The 21,836-nt window shown below is 40.1% G+C and overlaps 1 protein-coding gene across 3 annotated transcripts in view; it reads left to right on the plus strand.

The window, feature by feature from the left end:
* The window catches only part of FSIP1 (fibrous sheath interacting protein 1), a 259,251-nt gene that overhangs the window by 214,909 nt on the left and 22,506 nt on the right, over positions 1–21,836 (plus strand). For all 3 annotated transcript variants that reach the window (XM_043919251.1, XM_043919252.1, XM_043919253.1), the window contains exon 11: positions 21,262–21,772. In XM_043919251.1, the coding sequence (XP_043775186.1) occupies positions 21,262–21,772 (511 nt within the window). The remainder of the gene's footprint in view (positions 1–21,261; positions 21,773–21,836) is intronic.

Consider the following 21,836-nt stretch of genomic DNA (forward strand, 5'->3'; position numbering starts at 1 on the left):
GTATTAAAGTCTCCCACTATTATTATGTTATTATTAATTTCCCCTTTCATACTTGTTAGCGTTTGTCTTACCTATTGCGGTATTCCTATGTTGGGTGCATATATATTTATAATTGTTATATCTTCTTCTTGGATTGATCTTCTGATCATTATGTAGTGTCCTTCTTTGTCTCTTTTCACAGCCTTTGTTTTAAAGTCTATTTTATCTGATATGAGTATTGCTACTCCTGCTTTCTTTTGGTCTCTATTTGAGTGGAATATCTTTTTCCAGCCCTTCACTTTCAGTCTGTATGTGTCCCTTGCTTCAAGGTGGGTCTCTTGTAGACAACATATATAGGGGTCTTGTTTTTGTATCCCTTCAGCCAGTCTTTGTCTTTTGGTTGGGGCATTCAACCCATTTACATTTAAGGTAATTATTGATAAGTATGATCCCATTGCCATTTACTTTATTGTTTTGGGTTTGAGTTTATACACCCTTTCTGTGTTTCCTGTCTAGAGAAGACCCTTTAGCATTTGTTAGAGAGCTGGTTTGGTGGTGCTGAATTCTCTCAGCTTTCGCTTGTCTGTAAAGCTTTTGATTTTTCCTTCATATTTGAATGAGATCCTTGCTGGGTACAGTAATCTGGGCTGTAGGTTATTTTCTTTCACCACTTTAAGTCTGTCTTGCCATTCCTTTCTGGCCTGAAGAGTTTATATTGAAAGAGCAGCTGTTATCCTCATGGGAATCCTTATGTGTTGTTTGTTGTTTTTCCCTTGCTGCTTTTAATATTTGTTCTTTGTGTTTGATCTTTGTTAATTTGATTAATATGTGTCTTGGGGTGTTTCGCCTTGGGTTTATCCTGTTTGGGACTCCCTGGGTTTCTTGGACTTGGGTGACTATTTCCTTCCCCATTTTAGGGAAGTTTTCAACTATTATCTCCTCAAGTATTTTCTCATGGCCTTTCTTTTTGTCTTCTTCTGGGACTCCTATGATTCGAATGTTGGCATATTTAACATTGTTCCAGAGGTCTCTGAGGTTGTCCTCATTTCTTTTCATTCTTTTTTCTTTTTTCCTCTCTGTTTCATTTATTTCTACCACTCTATCTTCTACATCACTAATCCTATCTCTTGCTTCCGTTATTCTACTGTTGGTTCCCTCCGGACTGTTTTTGATCTCATTTATTGCATTATTCATTATATATTGACTCTGGTCCTTGTTAAACATTTCTTGCATCTTCTCGATCCTTGTCTCCAGGCTATTTATCTGTAACCTCATTTTGTTTTCAGAATTTTGGATCATTTTCACTATCATTATTTGGGATTCTTTATCAGGTAGATTCCCTATCTCTTCTTCTTTTGTTTGGTTTGGTGGGCATTTATCCTGTTCCTTTACCTGCTGGGTATTTCTCTGCGTTTTCATCTTGTTTATATTTTTGTGTTTGGGGTGGCCTTTCTGTATTCTAGCGGTTTGTGATTCCTGTTTATCGTGGAGGTTCCTTGCTTTGGGTGGGGTTGGACGTGTTGTTTGTCAAGGTTTCCTGGTTAGAGAAACTTGTGTTGGTGTTTTGGTGGGTGGAGCTGGATTTCTTCTCTCTGGAGTGCACTGAAGTGTCCAGTAATGAGTTTTGAGATGTCAGTTGGTTTGGTGTGACTTTGGGCAGCCAGTATATTGAAGCTCAGGGCTATGTTCCTGTGTTACTGGAGAATTAGCGTGGTATGTCTTGCTCTGGAACTTGTTGGCCTTTGGGTGGTGCTTGGTTTCAGTGTAAGTATGGAGGCGTTTGATGAGCTCCTATCGATTAATGTTCCCTGGAGTCAGGAGTTCTCTGGTGTTTTGAGGATTAGGACTTAAGCCTCCTGCCTCTGGTTTTCAGTCTTATTCTTACAGTAGCCTCAAGACTTCTCCATCTCCTTTTTAAGACAATGGGCTGCCTTTCTGGGTGCCTGAAGCCCTCTGCCAGCATTCAGAAGTTGTTTTGTGGAATTTGCACAGCGTTCAAATGTTCTTTCGATGAATTTGTGGGGGAGAAAGTGGTCTCCCCGTCCTATTCCTCCGCCATCTTAGGACCACCCTGGGTGTTTTCTTAAGGTGAAGAGCAACAGACTTTTTGTATGCTCATAGGAATAATTCAGGAGGGAGAGGGGAACATGGTGATGCAGAAGAGGATGGGGAGAATTGTCAAAACAGTGACTTTGAGTAGGCAAGAGGGGGTCATCTCTTTGTACAAGTGAAGGGGTTAGCTACAGAGAAAAGCATGGAGAGTTCCTCCAGTGATGATGAGGGCCAGCAGGGCATGAGGTGGAGATTCTGGTAGATGGGGTGGTGGAGCTTGTGGCTAAACTGAGGGGAAAGCCAGGAACTCATATGTTTTATGTGTGTTTATGTATTTGTGTTTTTTGCAGATTTGGGGGTCATGAGAGTCTCAGGTTGGGGCTTCTCTGGTGGCTCAGCAGCAAAGAATCCGGCTGCAATGCAGGAGACACTAGTTTGATCCCTGGCTTGGGAAGATCCCCTGGAGGAGGAAATGGCCGCCTACTCCAATATTCTTGCCAGGAGAATTCCATAGACAGTAGAACCTGGGGGCTATAGCTCATAGGATTGCAAAGAGTCAGACACAGCTGAGGTGACTAAGCACGCACATGTGAGAGTCTCAAATCATTTAGGAATAACAATAGTTTACTTTGCTGTTGCTTTTTTTTTTTTCACTTTTTGTACAGTATACATGGCAACCAACTGTAGTGTTCCAGATTACATGCAGCTGGAGATGATGCAGCTGGCATCTAATCTTTTAATATCTAGCTCTTAAATATGAAGTATATTTGAAATAAATTAGATTGATAATGTGCAGTGGTTTCAGTTTAGATACAGAGCATTAAAATCCCTGATGAATCTTCAATATCATTTATTTATTAAAATAATTAACTACATCTAAAGATTTTCATTTCCACTGGCTTTATAGTTATGTATTATTAATTTTAATATGGTATGTTAGTTATGACATGATAATTATACTCTGGGTTGACAGATTTATAATTTATCAACACAAAATTAATTTTAACAAGTTAGTCATGAAAAAGTCACTGACTTAATTAACTAGTGAATTCAGATAAAAATGCATTTTAATAATTAAAAAACTGGACTTATTAAGTTAATTGTTTTGGCATTTTATAAGGATGGTCTATGTAGGAAAAATTTTGGACTTTAAAAAATGATAATTATGGATGCATGAGACAAGTGCTCAGGGCTGGTGCACTGGGAAGACCCAGAGGGATGGGATGAAGAGGGAGGTGGGAGGGGGGATCGGGATGGGGAACACATGTAAATCCATGGCTGATTCATGTCAATGTATGGCAAAAACCACTACAATATTGTAAAGTAATTAGCCTCCAACTAATAAAAATAAATGGAAAAAAAATTAAAAAAAGAGATAATTATAGTAATGGAATTTACATCCAACAAACAGAAGTGCTTATTTGAATCTACCTCCCTGTTTAAAAAAAATTTTACTTTAAAAAAAATTTATTTTTTTAATTGAAGGATAATCGCTTTACATAATTTTGTTGTTTTCTGTCACACCTCAACATGAATCAGGCACAGGTATACATATGTCCCCTCCCTTTTGAATCTCCCTCCCTTCTCCCTCCCCATCCTACCCCTCTAGGTTGATACAGAGCCCCTGTTTGATTTTCCTGAGTCATATAGTAAATTCCTGTTGGCTCTCTATTTTACATATGGTAATGTAAGTTTCCATGTTACTCTTTCCATATATCTCACTCTCTCCTCCCATCTCCTCATGTCTATAAGTCTATTCTCTATGTCTGTTTCTCCATTGCTGCCCTGTAAATAAATTCTTCAATACCATTTTTCTAGTGAAACTTCCCTCTGTTTCCATTTTTTTCCAAATGCATTTTGTATTTAGCCTGTCATCCTAAAATTAATTATTATTATCTGCTTTAGGGGAACTTGTGTTTTTACCATGCATTCTTGAAGTTAAAACATTAATTAGAAATTTGATTAAAAGGAGATAAAGGCTGTTCATTATTTTGTCTGATTTGACAGTATTTTCCGTATCATAAAATCAGAAAATACAAAGATTTAAAACTTTTATTCCTTTTTTCCCTATTTTTTTCAGGACGTTATTTTAACACATTCAATTAGGTGATGTTTCCAACACCACCATGTTGAACATGGATTGTACTTATTTGTCTTGATACTCTGCATATTTCATTCTAAACAAGTGACTCAGCACCCCCACCTGGAGTTGGGGCTGTAGCTAATCCTTGCTCATCACTGAAATTAAAAAGAGAGAATGTTAACATGACATGATTAGAAAATATATCCTGTGAAAGGTGGGGACCCTATTTTGTCTTGTTTATTTGAAATATTTACTTCCTAATAAACAACCTTTTTAGAAGGCTCTTTTCCTATAAATACTTATGAAAAGAAATGGCTTTCTGCTGTGCATGTGAGGCTTTCTATATAAATACATGAGCAGATTTCCATAATTAAACCTAACCACAATCAAAGACTGTGATTATTATTCAGTTCTATTTTCATGGCAGACCAAATTAAACCTCTGTGTCAAACATGTAGTGAATATCACAGTGATAGGCCTGGAATATAGGCTTTTTATTGCACTTGGAAATTTTTGTGAATCTGAAACATTTTTCCTTGGTCAGTGGGTATGGAGTTGGTGGGATTGAGGGGGCATCCATAGATGGGGTGAGTCATTGCCTGTGGAGGGTGATATAGAGAATACCAGAAGTATCTTCTCCCTTCAGCCAATTTGTCTGCCTGTCTGCTGTTGGCGGCATCTGAAATGTTGGGGATTCTTTAGGAGTTAAAGCTTTGTTATCTGGTTTTCTCAAATAGTTAAGTGAAGTTTCATTAATCCATTTAAACCCTTACCTTCCAAAGCCAAATGAAGAGAGCAGGGTCCAGAGGCAACAGGGCACAGGGGTGAGAAAGGCCTGGGCCATATCCTGGGGGGACAGGCTAAGCCACTGAGTTTAGTTTAGAGTGAGTGCTACCGTCGAAGGTGAAGGAGCACTCAAAGAAGGTCTCATGTGACAAGTAAAACTTTGCCATGTGTCTGTTTTCTGCCACAGACGTGGGAACACGGAGATGGGAAGAATCTAGTCCCAGTCTTGAGAAACTTAACATCTATCAGGAAGGGCAGATGAAGGGGGTGCTGTGCTGATATAACCTGGTGCTCCAGGTTTGGGGGAAGAAGGGAGCAACTGTCAGACACCAGAAGGAGGTTCTTGATCATACTTCTGCTTCAGGTTTGTGAAGGGGAAGGGGCTCTCCTAGGCTGTTCTGTTGTATAATGTTTTCAGATGTAGAGTGTGGAGGGGACGTGCCATGGTACCATACTACTGCCAGAGTGCTTCCCCTGGAAAATGGAGCTTAACCAACTCTTCTGAGCATCTCTGTGAAGACAGTGAAAGTGAAAGTCACTCAGTAATGTCAGACTCGTTGCGACCGCATGGACTATACAGTCCATGGAAGTCTCCAAGCCAGAATACTGGAGTGGGTAGCCTTTCCCTTCTCCAGGGGATCTTCCCAACCCAGGGATCGAACCCAGGTCTGACGCATTGCGGGCGGATTCTCTACCAGCTGAGCCACAAGGGAAGTCCAGTAAGATTATGAAAATTTCTCGGTTTACATTCTGACTTCATTTTTTTATTTCATCTGGACCTTGGACCAAGATACTTAATTTCTCTGAGCCTTAATTTCCTTATCTGTTCAATGTGAAGAATGATTTCCTAGTTCCCTCATTGGGTATTTGGGAGAATGGAATGGAATAATTATGTCAGCATTCTTGGTACATACCAATGGTAGTCTTTGACTTCATATAAACACTATCCATACTCCAACTCCACACCCCAACCATAGTGCAACTAACTAATGACCAGGGCTGGAATGGTTACCTGCCTGATGTAGGACTCGACAGCCAGAGAGGTGGAAAGAGTTATCCCTTTAATATGGCTTCTTGCTCTGTGTAGAAGGGGCAATTAAATTCATCATTTAAGAGAGAATATGCATCAAGCAATTTAGATTCTTATGAATTTGGATCCAATTTACTACATGAATTTTTTTGTTTACTTTCTGGAGAATTTAGCTCCCACAATTTGGGTCATAGCAAAACTTAGCAGTTATTGTTCCCAGCATATTATCCTAAGTCTCAGTGGTAGCATGATTTCACTTTCAGATTGGCAAATGTAAAAGGACAGTTCACTGAGCAGCAATATTAATAGGGAGCTTCATGTTTATGTAATGATGTCGGGCTTTGTGTACCATGCAGAATGTATGGGGTAATTAGATGTTTCAGATACATGTCTAGACAGGGTAAAGCCTCAGGAGCACTGTTGAAACCCTGGGAAAAGCTACAGGTCACCCATTTGTGACCAGAAAATCTCTCCTTGATTATCAAGTTAAACATGGAGTTAACTCTCTGGCCCTAGATTTACACATAAGAGGAAAATCAGATCTGATGAGATGAGATAGGACTGACCACTTTATAGGTAGACTAGGCCTCACTGTGTGACTTCTTTGAGGCTGCTAAAAATGGGATCTCTCAAATATCTGCTACTGTCCGGTTGTGGGGCCTGGATTCCCATTCTTAGAATTGCCTCTTTGGACTAAGTCATTCTATTTGAAGAGCTTGCTCCGTGCGAAGGTTATCCATAGACCTAGATTGCTTTGTCTGAGGGGGAGTAATGAGGACACATCTCAGCACAGGTAAGTTTTGATGGGAGGGCAGTGAGACATTTAAAAAGGTTTGGAGTTGAATGTACTTTTTGAGAAGCACGCACTCAGGGGAGAGGGTTGAGGAGATAGCCCTGGGTCTCCAGATGCCTTAGGGAAGGGAGCAGAGCAAGGAGGGGACATTGGTGAGAGGGAAACATGTCCTCTGCATGAAAAAGCCCATTTCACCTACGTTCCTCTGCTTCACAAAATTCATCCTGAGTCCTGACATTGATTATTTTGAGCACTGATAAAAGTGTCTTGAAACCATCCCCTCTTGTCATTTTTGGTTACTGCAGTGCTTTCTGGTACTGAAGACTTTAGAGCATCTGCCTGAAGTGTCAGCTTTGGCAGGGGTGATAGAGATTCACTTTCAACCTGTTGCTCGCGTGTGTCCTCTCCCGGCATCTGATGGTTGCCATAGCCCCATATGAAGTCATTAGAGGACAGTTCACTCTTTGCAAACTACCGTGACAGAGTCTGAAAAGCTCTACTCCTGGTACTCCAGACAGACTCTCAAGGGGTAGGGGCCACTGGAAGTTGGGATGTGCAGATTTCAGTAGGCAACTTCATAAGTGGGTCATCTAGCCCCTGCTTTTCAAATCAAGTTTAATGTTCCTCCTGGTGTTCTGACATTGATTGGCTTTTCAAGTCAAGTTTAGTGTTCCTTCTGGTGTTCCGACATTGATTGAAGTCCTTCCTACTTTGCATCAGGTGCAGTGCCAGCAGCCTCACACCTGTATCTCATTCTCATTGCCTAGTATTGGTTGTTAGTACTCCTCACGAGCAGTTGTTAGGAGTCAGTGAGTTGTTAATGTTTCACTTTTACAGTTTAGACGTGTGAGGCTTTGAGAAATCGAGTACTCTGCCCAATATGAAATGGAACAACTGGGAATGAGATAGCTGGGGTTTAAACTCAGAAACGGCAGCCTCAGGCCTCCTACTCTTGTTGTTAACGGTGTTTTTTTCTCCTCTTGGGGATTTCTGTTGCTGTTTTTTTTTTCCCCGCAGAAAGATAGCATGCAGCCTAAGAACACTTAACTTGGGGCATTATACCAAATGGAATGTCAACAGCTGTGGGAAAACAACATGGAGAAAGGATGCTGGAGATGCATTTAAGAAGAGGACAAATGCCATGTATTTGCACAACTTGCCCAGCACTTCGTTTTGATTCATCAGTAACTGCTGACAAGGAGGGGTCTGCTCCTGCTTAACTCTCTTTCGAGCCTGGTCTTGAACTCTGCCCACCCAGAATGAAGGCAGACCTCCCCTGTCTTGGCAGTGAATGTGACTTTGTACGGAACGCCATACCATGGCCACTTTTACAGCTTGTGTTGGTCATTTGCTGTTTATCTTGACACTTAAACCTCAGCTGTCTCCCCTTGGCTCCAGTTCATATTCTCCCTCCAGCTCTGCTATCTCTGACCGCCCTGGGTAAATGTCCTCCCAGGACTCCCAAGGGCTTTTCTCCTTTGAGCCAATCCCTCGGGCAGTGCTCTGCTGTAGCAGTAGGAACCAGCTTTAAGCTATAAACCCCAAGGGTCCCAAAGCATTACTTTGCCTCTTATGACCTTGACAGTGCTGGCCACAGCTCTGCAATGTCTGTGCCCAGCCGGCTCTGCCTTGCAAGCCTCTGAGCAGTTTGTAGAGGTTGGGGCGGAACTCCAACCCACTCCCAGGCTCATCCTGTGCAGCTCAAGCTGCCACTTCCAGAGCCCTGCCCAGCTTGGAAGCTGTGGCTTATTGTGACTGTCTCAGTCTGGAGGAGCAGAGCCTGAAACTTACAAGCTGGCACCTAATTGACTATAGTAGCACCAGAAAGTCAGAAGTGGGTGGGGGCAGTAAAACTGGCCACAGCAAATATAGTTGATTGTTTCATCGTGAGGGATGTCTTCAGAGAGGATCCATACGGGGACTACATATTAGGGCAGAAGGGAAAGGATTTTATTCACTGGTTCTCGGCTCTTGGTTAAAATCTACCCTAAGGGCCAACTAATTTGCACAAGTGTGGAAGTGGCCAGCTGAGCATCTCCCACCTCATTAGCGAGTCACAACTCAGCCTCAGTCGGACAGCCCTGGGTGAGAGGCTAGAGGGGCACGATATTCTGAAGGTGACAGGAGGGGTGTGGCAGTGAATCAGTAGCACGCCTGAATCTATAGCTGTGGGGGCGGCACAAGCCTTGTTAGATCCGCTCCGCCCTGCGGCAGGCAGCTGCACAACTCCCAGTGACGGATGAACTGAGTACAGTCTTACTGCAGCATTTTAATGCCAGTGCAACTTGGCCCCTGGGCTTGTCTGTGCTGCTAGGAAACTTCTTGTACATTCAAGGAAATAGTTTTCCTTTCCAGTTCCCAGGGTTGGGGCATCTCTCTGAGGGATGTCACTCGTGTTGGTTGTGTTATGGAACCAAACTTGAGTCTGCTCTCTGGGGCACAGTAAAGCCAGCTGACTGACACCAGGTTGTGGGGAAGGAAGTGCAGTGTTCACTATAGGGCACCAGGCAAACAGTCCAGGGCAACTTGTGGTTAGAAGACCTGAATGCCCCACTGACTTTCAGGGAAAGGTTTTCTAAGACAGAGTGAGGGAGGGGGTTTGTGGGGTATGTGATCAGCTCATGGACCTTTTTCTGACTGGTCGGAGGTGAGGTAATAGGAAGTCACCATCATGAATCTTCTGATTACAATCAGTCTGAGATCTTTGCTTGTGGCAAAGTACAGTTCACTTCTTCTACCTGGTGGGGGCACCGGTACCTGCAAAACAGCTCAAAGGACATGACTCAGAATATTATATGAAGTCCTTGAGAAGGAACTAAAGATCCTTGACTTTGTTTAATGGCTAAACTATTACTGTTTGGTCCTGTTTGACTGTTTTCTTTTGCCTTTGCGTTTTTATTTTTTTCACTTCTCTGATTAAACTTAATCTTTGACTAAAGTTTTTCTACAGACAAAAGACAGGCAGAGGACATGGGGGAGGGAAGGCTGTTCTGGGAAGGCTGCATAGGGTCCTGCTTGGTGACCAGTGGGGTCCAACTGAGTGTTCTCTCTGCTTGGGGCTATCTAGATAACACTACCATAATCAGATCCTTCACAGCAAAAGGCAGAAGAACTGTTCTCAGAGCAGCTGATGAATATGGCATTGATGGCTGCTCTCTTTGAAAAGCAAAAGTCCTCTTGGTCAGAGCCTGTAGGCTTTGTTCAACCCACTGACAGACCGTGTGAGGTGGCCAGGTGCTACCCTTAGGGCCATGCTGTATCTCCACTTTGTTTCAGCACCCCTAGAGATAGCCTCCTTTGTGCTCTTATGGACTGGGTGTGAGTGGTAGTTAGTTATCCTCCTCAACACCTGTTGGATATACTCCCCTGACCTTAGGGGAGCGCTTGTTGGGGATGGTCCTGTACTGGCCACAGCACCTCTGCCTGCAGGCTAGCCTGGAGTGTGCAAGTTGAAGATCCCAGAGACAGAGTTCTGAGATCACTTTCTCCTTAATGGGAAGTTTAGATGATGTCAAGAGAAGTATTTAAAGTTCTAGAGAGGCAGCCCTGTGGGCCTACAGAGGTTCTTTAGGTTTTTGGTTTGAGGGCTTTTTATTTGGTTTTATTGGAGTAGAGTTGATTAACAATGTTGGTTTCACATGTACAGGTTTCATCAAAGTAATTCAGTTATACTTATACATGCATCTATTCTTTTTCCATTTAGGTTATTACAGAGTATTGAGCAGAGTTCCCTGTGCTATATAGTAGGTCCTTATTGGTTATCTATTTTGATGATACCAAATTTGTCTAACTTGACTCAAGTCCCAGCTGACCTCTGACAAAAGGGTGAGGCTTGATCTGGACTCTGGCCCACATTTAAGCATTTAAATAGCTAGTGGCCTTCTTGACTTCTGACCCCATCATGACCTCCTCTGACCCAACTTATCTCTACATAGTAAAGATAAACTTCAAACCGAGAGTAGAGAAAACCATGCAAGTGATTTTCACAACTGTTACTGTGCAATAAACCAGCAATCTTGCCTTGCAGTGAGACGTGGTTGTTTTAAAAGTAATATGCAGGATTTATTTCTCCAGGGAGTGGGGTGTGGGTGGGAGGTCCAGCCCCCTGTGACCCGAAAAAAATGCATTGTGTGTAGACTTGTCCACCTCATTGCCAACAACATCCTGGTTAAGCTTTGTTTTGCTGGGAGAATGTAGGGCAGGAGTGCCAGGCTCTTTCCAGCTGTAGAGTTGGTGGATCTACTGTTTCTATCCTAGAAAATAGCAACTGCTGGCAATCCTCAAATGATAATCTTCCCCCAGAATGGAAAGATGAGAGCCCCCTTTCCCCATCATTGTTTTATAAACCAAAGTTGTGAAGTTGATCTGGCTCCCCATCTGCACCCTTCTGACTACGTCCCCAACTAAAGCTCACTTCCTGGCCCCTTTTCAAACTGGAGGAATGGAGAATCCCATAGCCTGCTTCTAGCTCCTCCCATCCATGCCCACCCTTCCTTTATACACTGGGATTCTGCTGGCATCCCACCCTTCTCATCCTCCTAGCAACAGAAAGCCTGATTTCATGGAGACCAGCTGTGGTACCTAGGCTGGGGAAAAACCACCACTGAGTGCTCAGGGGCACAGCAGCCTTTCATTGAGCAAACACATCAGGCAAACCCTTCCAAGCCCTGCCTCGCCCAGCCATTTGGGGAAGATAGGTGGCCTGGGCAAGGGCAGTGTCCTCTGCTACGCAGTTACTTTGACATGCAGGCCTTGCATCAGATCAGGCTTCCAATACCACTGCAACATTCGTGAACTCACTTTGGAGCCACTCGTCTTGACCTGTTTCACACACTGTGTTATTCTATCCACAGATTCTCTGGCTTCTGACCTGGGGGCTGACTCATTTTCCTGTTTACAACGGTGCCTCAGCTCTCATTCCTAATGTTTTACATAGTTTCTCTGGCAATGACCTTTGCTTTCCTTTTAACTAGAGTTCAGATTCTCCTCTGGCCGGACAACTTCTGAGTATTCTGAGTGAAAATATGCCAGATCTTGCCTGGCCCCCAGGACCTTTGTGACTTCCTAAAGAGTGTTGTACCTGCCAGACTTGCCGCTGTGCAGTTGGGGCAGTCTAAGTGTAAGAGAGAAAGGGGGAGGAATAGGATAAAGAGGAAAGGAGCTAAGGGGAGCGGGATGAATAAACTCATTCCTTCTAAGAATCCTTGGCACTGCATCCTGGTTGATGCAGACATTAAATGGAATACTAATCACTTACCCCCATCATTTTTTAGACTTTAAAAAGAAAGAGCTCTTAAGAAAGAGCCGCAACTTGTGATATGACTCTGTTGAGCCTATATGAGCAGATTGGGGGTGTGTCAACTTGCAAGTGCTGTTCTGTAGTCCAACTATAAGTCTTACTATTCTATCCCCAGTGATTGTTTTCTGATAAGTATTTCTGCTTTTATATCTCAGTGAGCTGTTCAGTGAATGCTCAGACTGAGTGAGATTGGTGAAGTTAAGCAACACCTTGATTCTTAATCCTTTATTAAATGTCAGGTCCCTTCTATTGGTTATTTACTTAATAGCAATTTCAAAAGTTGCACAATGATCAATAGATCCCTTTGCTCACGCCTTCCTCTTTGGGAAATACCCCTTACCCCAAAACATGGACTTGAATGGCCAAGTTCATAGCATGTGACCCTCACCACAGGTGATTGGACGAGTGGTTGAGCACTTGAAACTGACGTGGTCAGTCTGTCACCTGGTCAATGACCAACTCAGTTATCTTGCTTAAAAATTGAGCTAATGGACATAAAGACCATTGTCAGTCATTGGTGGGTGTTAGATTCTTAATGTTGTATTGAGTACAGGCAAGAGTTAATTCATGCTACCTGGGCAAGCTGAGGTTGTGAGAGAGCAGAAACCATTAATAAACAGAAAAAGCTGATTTGCAGAGTGGAGGATTGATCGAACAAGTAGTTGAGACCACAGGGACTGAGTAAGAGAACAAGATGAAACAGATGACTTTGGTTTCTGGGGGCTTCTCAGCTCGAGACCCCAAGAAGCCTGTTGAGAGTTCATTTCCTGCTTGTTAATGACTTCAGCAAACCATCCATGAGATGACTTCTTAGATCTTTCATCAATACTCACCTCTACTGCCTGAATAAAGAGTTTTCCAGACAAGCAAAAGCTAAAGGATTAGTTCATCATTCCCTACCTTGTTTTTTGGAGATAAGGATTTCTGTTCCTTGTGGCTAAAAACCTTTGATTACACCACTACTTAGGTGTTGCCAGCAATGGCTGCAACAAAGAGTTGTAAACTTATATATTGGTAATTAAGCAAAAGGTGAAACATTTTCTGGTTGCTTCTTTTAAAGTAGAACTTGATGTCATTGAAAGCTATTTACATCCATACTCTTGCTGTTAATCATTTAGGATATTCCGGTTTTCCACCCTTTTCTCATTTGTGATGATTGTATTGGCTTTATAGGGTGTGTCTTCAGGAACTTAACATTTGTAGGGGAAAATCCAACATCAGACAGAAGCTTACATCAAAGGACAAAATTGCCTTTGCTAGTTTATAGTGCTTGACTTTCTGGTTATCTGCACCAGAGACGTAATCTTGATTGCCTTGTCAATAAATCCAGTGCAAAATGAGTAGAGATTTTTATGGCTGGGGAAACTCCCAATACAGAGCATAGCATGGGAGGCAGGGATGAGGGTGAGGTAATCCACAGTCTGTGATCCCTCTCCAGCAATTACAAGTTGCACTCCCCATCAGATTTAGCTCCTACACCAAACTGGTGTTTATAGGGGTGGAGAAGTATAAACAGTGGGCACCCTGGGAATGGAGCTGAGGTTGTCTTTTTTTCTTTCTCCCTGAAATGAACTGAAGGAGAAGACACTGTGTAAATCTGGGTAAGATACTAAGCTAGTGTGGGTAATAAAATCCAATGTTAAGTGAAATAATCTACAGGAAGAGTTTTTAATATCTGAGGGAATGGACTGAAGAATGATGCTCAGTTTGAAAAAGGACATGTAGAGAATGGTAGAGGGAGAACTCATTTATAGTGAGAGGCTGTGTAGCCTGGTAGATAAACATGTAGGCGGACCCAGACTACTTGGATTCAAGTTCCACCACTTACTAGTTGTATGACCAAGGACAGTTTTCTTAATTTCTTATTGCTTTAGTTCTTCATCTATAAAATGGGAATAGCAATAGTATCTACATAGGTTTGTTATGAAGATTTAAGGAATTGATACATGTAAGGTGCATAGGGCAGTATTGGCCCAAAGTAGGTGCTTAGTGAATGCTGGTTATTATTCTGTAAGACATCACCTAGGGTGCCAACAAGACCAGCAAGATGCGTGAGAACTAACACCACAAGTGGTCTATAGTATTTTTTTTTTCTAATGAGAAAATTGAATACATTTACTCATTGACTCTGGAGTGTGTCTGTTCTGACTAAAACAAGAAAGAAGATCCATAAAAAGGCTACTAAAATGAGGATGGGAAAAGAGGGGCTTTCATAGAAGGAGAGAAAATAGATTGGGCTCTGGTCTGGAAAAATGAAGACTGAAATGCTCTGTGATGAATTTCATAAAGGACAGGAATAGCATGAATAAATGACTTGTTTATGAAATACTGGAAAATTAGAGCTGGCATGAAAGACGAATACTTTGAGGTGAGGACTTGAACAGATGGTTACTTGACTCTGCTTGCACAGTGAGTCGTTCAGCTAATGGAGCTCATTAGGTCAGAGTTTCAAAGCAAACTGGATGAAGGATATGGGTTATGGCCCCTGCACTATCAAGGGTCATTAGGGATATTTGTTATAAGACCCAGTTTAGTCCCATTCAGCATTTGTAAATAACTTATACATTAATGTAGTACTTAGCCATTTCAAAACACTCAGCAGCCTTAATTCATTTGATTCCCACAATACTGATTTACTGAGCTTAGATTGTGGGCAAGGCTCTGCAGAGAATCAAAAGACGAGAGAAATGGCTTGTGATGGCTTGTGTTGTGTCTGATATATTACCACTCAGAAACACTGTGATGAATTTAATTTAATCTGCAGGCTTAATATACTTGGTTCACTTTTACATATAATGTTTTGAGACTAGAGAATTTTTCTTTTTTTTTTGAGTTCAAGATTGGTATTGTGAAGAAATTCAAGGAATAAAAGTTCTCTTTTTGTGATGTTTTATCTTCATAAATTCTACCCAGGTCACATTCTGAGGTACAATTGAACATCTCAGTCTTATTTATTTTTAATTTTGGAGTAGTTATTCATAAAAAGCAATATTGGAGCTGGAAGTTAATGCGGAGTTCTTCAGTTCTCTATTTCATAGCGATGAGTCCTTAAGTGACATGAACAAGGTGGGAAAACTTGGACTAAAGCCCAAGTTCTAGTCTTCTATGTTTTCTTTCCCGTTGAACTGCTTCCCCCAGAGGATCAGGGTGATTGTAGTTGAGCTTATTTCTCTGTGTGTATTTGTGTGTGTGTGTGCACATGCTTAGTTACTTCAGTCATGTCCAGCTCTTTGCAACCCTGTAGACTGTAGCCCGCCAAGCTTCTCTGTCCATGGGATTCTCCAGGCAAGAATACTGGAGTGGGTAGCCATGCCCTCCTCCAGATTTCTGTGTATACAGACTCAGATGTGTTATGCTTTATCTTGGAGCACTCAGGAATAGATATACTATGGACCCCGTGAGGCTTAAGCTCCAGGGCCCCTCTCTTGTATGAACCTTGAGTGGGGAGAGGAAGCTAGGTTGCAATCAGGAAACATTTCTGTATAAGCATTTTTAGTAAATGATGATCTAAAGAGATAAGAGATGAACTTGATTTTCCAAGCCTCCGTTAAGTTGCTGTGATCTTTTTCACATTCTAAAGAAAAAGAAACACACTCTTATACCTATTTTCTATTTGTACTTATGTATTATTTTTCTTGAAGAAGTACCTTTCCCCTGCTACAAGATTATATAAATTTCAGGCTCCATGAAATCTGGATAGGCTTCTGATACCCAAAGATAAAGCTAGTTGACATAAGACAAACACCAACAGACATAAAAGCAGAAATTGACAGTAACACAATAATAGTAGGAGACGTTAACACCCCACTCACACCAATGGACAGATCATCAAAACAGAAAATTAATAAGGAAACACAAGTCTTGATATAAATAGTGATGACCAGGGTAACCAAAAATTGTGATTTGACTATTTTGGAAAAATGGTAGGAAAGAGAAGGGATATTTGAAGTAACAAAGTTAAATCTTTGGCTACTGTTAAAAGAAGTCAGCATAGAATTGATGTAACAATACAGTAGCATCGTATGATTGATATGAAATGTGAGGTATTGACATAAAACTGATCAATTAGGAAAGAAAACTATTAAGAAACAGTATAAAATTCAATGGCAGGGGAAAACTTCTAAGGAATTAAAAGGAGTTGACTCTGAAAAACAAAACTAAAGAGTGCTGACAAATGGGGCAAGGAGCTACCATATTTTCTTAAACAATAAAAGTGCTATTCAAAATTTTAAATAAAATTAATTTAAAAATAAAAATTTGAAATATTAAAATGCAATTCCAACCAGCTCTATCTTTTTTCCTTGTATAATATTTTAAATTTTATTTTAAATATTTTATTAAAGGATAATTGCTTTACAGAATTTTGCTGTTTTCTGTCAAACCTCAACATGAAGCAGCCGTAGGTATACATATATTCCCTCCCTTTTGAAACTCCCTCCCATCTCCCTCCCCATCCCACCCTACTCGGTTGATACAGAGCCCCTGTTTGAGTTTCCTGAGACATACAGCAAATTCCCGTTGGCTATCTATTTTACATATAGTAATGTAAGTTTCCATGTTACTCTTTCCATACATCTCACCCTCTCCTCCCCTCTCCCCATGTCCATAAATCTATTCTCTATGTCTATTTCTTCACTGCTGCCCTGTAAATAAATTCTTCAGTACTATTTTTCTAGATTCCTTATATGTGTGTTAGAAAAAGATATTTGTCTTTCTGACTCACTTCACTCTGTATAATAGGTTCTAGGTTCATCCACCCCATTAGAACGGACTCAAATGCATTCCTTTTTATGGCTGAGTAATATTCCATTGTGTATATGTACCACAATTTCTTTATCTATTCATCTGTCAATGGACATCTAGGTTGATTCCATGTTCTAGCTATTGTAAAAAGTGCTGCAGTGAACAATGGGATACATGTGTCTTTTTCAATTTTGATTTCCTCAGGATATATGCCTAGGAGTGGGATTGCTAGGTTATATGGTGGCTTTATTCCTAGTTTTCTAAGGAATCTCCATACCATCTTTCATGGTGGCTCTATCAATTTACATTCCCATCAAAAGTGCAAGAGCATTCCTTTTTCTCCACACCCTCTCTAGCATTTATTGTTTGTAGACTTTTTGATGATGGCCATTCTGACTGGTGTGAGGTGATATTTCTTTGTGGTTTTGATTTGCATTTCTCTAATAATGAGTGACATTAAGCATCTTTTCATGTGTTTGTTAGCCATCTGTATGTCTTCTTTGCAGAAATGTCTGTTTAGGTCTTTTTCCCACTTTTTGATTGGGTTGTTTGTTTTTCTGGCATTGAGTTGCATGAGCTGCTTGTATATTTTGGAAATTAATCCTTTGTCAGTTTCACTTGCTGTTATTTTATCCCATTCTGAGGGTTGTCTTTTCACCTTGCTTATAGTTTCCTTTGCTGTGCAAAAGCTTTTAAGTTAATCATGTCCCATTTGTTTACTTTTGTTTTTATGTCCATTACTCTAGGAGGTGGGTCATAGAGGATCTCCCTTTGATTTATGTCATTGAGTGTTCTGCCTATGTTTTCCTCTAAGAGTTTTATAGTTTCTTGTCTTACAGTTAGGTCTTCAATCAATTTTGAGCTTATCTTTGTGTATGGTGTTAGGAAGTGTTCTAATTTCATTCTTTTGCATGTAGCTGTCCAGTTTTCCCAGCACATCTATTGAAGAGGCTGTCTTTGCCCCATGGTATATTCTTGCCTCCTTTGTCAAATATAAGGTACCCATAGGTGCATGGGTTTATTTCTGGGCTTTCTATCTCATTCCATTGGTCTATATTTCTGTTTTTGTGCCAGTACCATACTGTCTTGATGACTGTAGCTTTGTAGTATAATCTGAAGTCAGGAAGGTTGATTCCTCCAGCTCCATTCTTCTTTCTCAAGACTGCTTTGGCTATTTGGGGTCTTTTGTGTTTCCATATGAATTGTGAAATTTTTTGTTCTAGTTCTGTGAAAAATGTCATTGGTAATTGGATAGGGATCACATTGACTCTGTAGATTACATTTGGTAGTATAGTCATTTTCACAGTATTGATTCTTCCTACCCAGGAACATGGAATATCTCTTCATCTGTTTATGTTGTCTTTTATTTCTTTTACTAGTGTCTTATAATTTTCTGTGTACAGTTCTTTTGTCTCCTTAGGTAAATTTATTCCTAGATGTTTAATTCTTTTTGTTGCAATGGTGAATGGGATTGATTCTTTAATTTCTTTTTCTGATTTTTCATTGTTACTATATAGAAATGCAAGTGATTTCTGTCTATTGACTTTGTATCCTGCAACTTTGCTAAATTCACTGATTAGCTCTAGAAATTTTCTGATACTGTCTTTAGGGTTTTCTATGTATGGTATCATGTCATCTGCAAACAGTGAGAGCTTTACTTCTAATTTTCTGATCTGGATTCCTTTTATTTCTTTTTCTCCTCTAATTGCTGTAGCCAGGACTTCCAGAACTTTGTTGAATAATAGTGGTGAAAGTGGACACCCTTGTCTTGTTTCTGATCTTAGGGGAAATGCTTTCAGTTTTTCACCATTGAGAATAATGTTTGCTGTAGGCTTATCATATATGACCTTTAATATGTTGAGGTAGGTTCCTTCTATGCCCATTTTTTTTAAGAGTTTTAATCATAAATGGGTACTGAATTTTGTCAAAGGCTTTTTCTGCATCTATTGAGATTATCATATAGTTTTTAATCTTTCAATTTGTTAATGTAGTGTATCACATTGATTGAGTTGCATAGATTGAAGAATCCTTGCATTGCTGGAATCAGCCCAACTTGATCATGGTGTATGAGCTTTTTGATGTGTTGCTGAATTCTGTTTGCTAAAATTTTTTTGTTGAGGATTTTTGCATCTGTGTTCATCAGTGATATTGGCCTGTAGTATTCTTCTTCTGTGTTGTCTTTGTCCTGTTTTGGTATCAGGGTAATGGTGGCCTCATAGAATGAGTTTGGAAGTGTTCCTTCCTCTGCAGTTTTTTGAAACAGTTTTAGAAGGGTAGGCATTAGCTCTTCTCTAAATGTTTGACAGAGTTCTCCTGTGAAGCCATCTGATCCTGCGCTTTTGTTTTTGGGGAGATTTTTGATCACAGCTTCAATTTCAGTGCTTATAAGTAGTATCCTATAGTATCCTTTCTTGTACAACTTTTTTTTGTTGTTGTAGAGTTAATAATTATATTATTTTCTTTTGCTAAATTTCTGTAATCTCTCTGAAAAACTGCCTTTCCTTTCTTTTCATATAGCTTCTTTTTTCAGAGTTCACAATTATTTTTCCTTTGATTTAATTTTCTGTGTATCTAGCTAAATAAATCTTTGGAACTTCTAAGCATTTATCCTATCAATATTATTTGGGGATGTGATCAAACATATCAGATAATCTACCAATTTTCCACCACCCTCTCTTTTATTCTCTCCCAGAGACTTCCTTCCATATTCCTTCACCCTCTTGCTCCAGTATGGACTGATTTTTTTCTAAGGTCTGGAAATTTCATATGTTAAGCCTTTGGTTTGATGTTTGCTGAGTATAACAATCAGTGGACCGTTTCTAAATCCTAGTGAATTATTTACGCATTACAAGGAATTTTATCTAAGCAGTTTTTGAAGGTGTATTTTAGTTATCTGGTACCATATAAAGACTGCTTTCATGTTCTAGCTGTCTAGCTTTATATAGTTGGTTAAAGGACATGCTGCTAGTAATGGATAAAGTACTATATCTGGATACCTGAAATGTCTAGAGATTAAAAGTAGGATTTGCTAGTATATGATACAACTCTTTTTTTTTTTTTTTAGAAAAGCTACAACTCCTATTTTTTTTTTTTTTGTCATGCACATTAACCTTAAGGTGAATTACCTGAATTTTGAATCCCAGATAATTATTAAGAATATATTCCCAGACAATTTCTTCTTACTTTCAAACTCTTAATGTTACTTGCCACTGTGAAACTTGGTTTTTAATATATGGGAGTTAAATATAATTTTAAAACATATGATATATTTTAAAAGCATGATATGAAGTTCTTTTTACATGCTACTTTTTGTTAGCTACATTAAAGGCATTACGCAATTATGGGGCATTAACTATACTAGTTCCATGATAGCTCCCCACCAATACTTTGTAAATGCAGACTATTCAGTTAATTCTTACTGTGTACTACAGATTAAACCAATAACATTGCTTTACTTTATTGAAGTAAAAGTTAAGGTCATTACAAGTCATGATTTGGTTTTCTTATGGGGACTTCTTCTTGTCAGATAATTCACTCCCCTGTGAAGGAGGATTAATGTTATCCTAGATAATCTACTATGTAAATCAGGTACAGTGCTAATTCTTTAAAGAAGGAGAATTTTTTTCAGTGTCTTTCAATATATTTCAGTCATGTTCCTTTCCAATCATTGTTGCAATTCAGGTGGCATGCTGTTCAGTTGAATTCTTGTAGAACACATAGCTCTATAATTTTGTTTGATTAATTTTATTTCTTGAGAACATTACTGGAAGAGAAAAAAATGTTTTTAAATCCTTAATATCTTGTTTGAAACAATCAACCCTGATAATGTTTACAAACAGAGATCAAATCCTCCTCCCAGAGTGCACTGCTGTTGGAATGCCCCTGGCCTCTGTCTAGACCTATAGCACTGAAGCCACTACACGTCTCAGGATGCATCACCCCTTCTCCCTTCCTTTTCTGTCTTCTGTAGTATTGTCCACTGAAAGTTGAAGACAGACATAGGAGTGGTGAATCCCCAGGGGCAGGTTAATCTACCCTGTTTGCCTGAGTTGAGGAATTGGGTGGTGATAGCGTTCATACCCAGAAATGGAGGAAACAGAGAAACACCAACTAGATAATGTGGCAGAATTTCTTGCTTTCTATTAAAGAAGTGGTTACTTACTACCCTGCTTGATGCCCTGAGACTTAAAAAATTGAAGGGTTTTTCTAATATCTTCATTTCAGCCCAAGGTTATTACTACATGTAGAGTGTTAGTGGTTAGTTTGGTACAGTAGTTCATTTCCATCAGTGTCATGGGACTTTTCCTGGATTTTTGTATGTGTGATTTTTTCCCCTGTAATTTTAAATGGTTTAAAATGAATGATTGTACTATTTGGGTGTTTTGTGTAAAGGATTTTCTGTTACTTGCATTTATATTGTATTACTGAAAGCTTACCAAAGATAAATGTGTTTACTCATTCAACTGACTATGAAAACTTTTGGTTTGTCTCATCAGTTAGATTCAACCTCACTTCTCTCTGAGGAACAGTTAAGGTGTCTTCTGGATGAATGCTCATTCAAACAAAAATCCACAGTTAGACTGTCTCCAGAAAGAGAAGAGAGAGATATTGAGGATATGATACCTGAGTTCCCCCAACCTTCTGGATCTATTCTCTCTGAGTCATTAAGCAGGTCAAAAACAAAGGTTCGAAGCACTGAGGTGGAGGACATAAATGTGCCCAAGAATGTAGAATGTGAAACATCTAGAGGCTACTTTCTCACCAAAGCCTTGGCTGGGCATCACATGTCACCAGCTCTCCTCCTTGAAGCAGAGAATGTGAAATGCCTTCAGTTTTCTGAGGACAGTGTTATTAGTGATGCAGAAGACTACTTTATGTCTAAGACTCTGGGCATTGGGAGACTGAAAAGGCCCTCTTTCTTGGATGATCCACTGTATGGCCTCAGTGTGAGCCTTTCATCTGAAGACCAGCATGTGAAACTCAGCCCACCAGAGAGACTCAAACCAGGTGAGGCTTGGAGAATACACTGAGAATCATCTTTATGAAATACCTCAATGTAAAGGTAATACAG

This window comes from Cervus elaphus, chromosome 12 (genome assembly GCF_910594005.1).
Source record: "Cervus elaphus chromosome 12, mCerEla1.1, whole genome shotgun sequence".
NCBI lineage: Eukaryota > Metazoa > Chordata > Mammalia > Artiodactyla > Cervidae > Cervus > Cervus elaphus.